This window comes from Oryzias melastigma, linkage group LG3, assembly GCF_002922805.2.
Source record: "Oryzias melastigma strain HK-1 linkage group LG3, ASM292280v2, whole genome shotgun sequence".
Lineage (NCBI taxonomy): Eukaryota > Metazoa > Chordata > Actinopteri > Beloniformes > Adrianichthyidae > Oryzias > Oryzias melastigma.
Window position 1 is genome coordinate 6,197,220 of NC_050514.1, and position 1,422 is coordinate 6,198,641.

The 1,422-nt window shown below is 40.8% G+C and overlaps 1 protein-coding gene across 3 annotated transcripts in view; it reads left to right on the forward strand.

The window, feature by feature from the left end:
• Window positions 1–1,422, forward strand: part of paqr5b (progestin and adipoQ receptor family member Vb) — a 21,052-nt gene that overhangs the window by 13,103 nt on the left and 6,527 nt on the right. For all 3 annotated transcript variants that reach the window (XM_024294830.2, XM_024294832.2, XM_024294831.2), the window contains exon 4: window positions 580–785. In XM_024294830.2, the coding sequence (XP_024150598.1) occupies window positions 580–785 (206 nt within the window). The remainder of the gene's footprint in view (window positions 1–579; window positions 786–1,422) is intronic.

Here is a 1,422-nt window from a genome sequence, read left to right on the forward strand (position 1 = left end):
TCGATCGTGTTAACAAAAAAAAAATCCTAATAAATCAAGGAACATGAACACTGGAGCTCCGGTGTTAAAGGGTTAATATTTGGATTCTTTTACTTTATTGTGGTGAGTGGTTCATGTTGTGGTTTAGATAACATTTTTCCTTAGAGGAATGTAGAATTTCCTGAAATTATAAAAGATGGATTGGGTGTAGCACAACAAGCCCAAACCAAGATGGTGCCACCACCATGTCTTAGATAGATAATGCTGTTTTTAAGTTTTTTTTTAAAAGCAATTTAAGTTGTTTTCTTTCGTCAAACGGGTGAGATTCAGTCTCCTCCTTCCAGGGCGTTTAGTGTTTAAGTTTTATTAATCACAATGGCACCTTCAAACTAAGAAAGCTAAAGAATTAAAGGCCTGGCCATTTAAAAACAGGTTTTAAGAAGCTTTTTGTAGACAATAGTCACCCCCATGAAGGTGCTCAGTTGTTTTTGTTTCTCTGCTCTGCCCTGGGGTGTGCCACCTTTGTTGCATAACTATTTGACAACTTCCAAATCTCTCTTACACCCTAAGTTGAATTCAGAGTTGTTCTTCCTCTGCCAGGTACTTCCTGTGGAAGCTGGTGACTGTGGTGCTGATGCAGACAGCATGGCAGGACTCCTTCACCTGGCCCCTGCTGGTCTTCCTCTCCTCCTGCTGCATTTATCCTCTGGCATCCAGCTGCGCACACACCTTCAGCAGCATGTCTGCGCGGGCGCGCCACATCTGCTTCTTCTTCGACTACGGCGCCCTCAGCTTCTACAGCCTCGGTGCGGACAGTTTCACTCTGATTACCTACTCATCGTGTTTTATTTATGCACCGCGGTATAAACATTTGCACTGCTGTCATAGCAGTAGTTTGGATAGTCATAAAAGCAGTCAGAGGGAAAACAAGTATGATGTCTGACGTTCAGTTTACTTTAGAGCAGGAAAATCTCCTTAACTCTTCTCCTTAACCACTGGTGACTATAATTATGCACAGTGCAGCTCAAAGTGAACAGAAACAATAACCACAGTTGTTCTGATATTTTTCTTCTTTTCTTTGTAGGGTCTGCAGTCGTTTATTCAGCGTATGTTTTCCCTGACAAGTGGGCTAACAGCTACTTTCACCAGTGCTACATTCCCATTGCTGTGTTTAACACCATCATCTGCACCGTGCTGGCATGTTACTCCAGGTATGATCATGAATCGCAAATATTTATAAACAAAAACAGTTCTACTGGGAAATTTATGTAAAAAATAAGCTCATTTTAACCTTCTATCTGTATCATAGTTGATACCTGCATCTGAGACCCCTATCCCATTAAAATGATAACAATTTCCATGAATTCTTTAACACCTGAGGCGTCATTGGTGACGCTAAAACACAAAATCTTACATCAACATACAAATAATTTTCAACCAAGA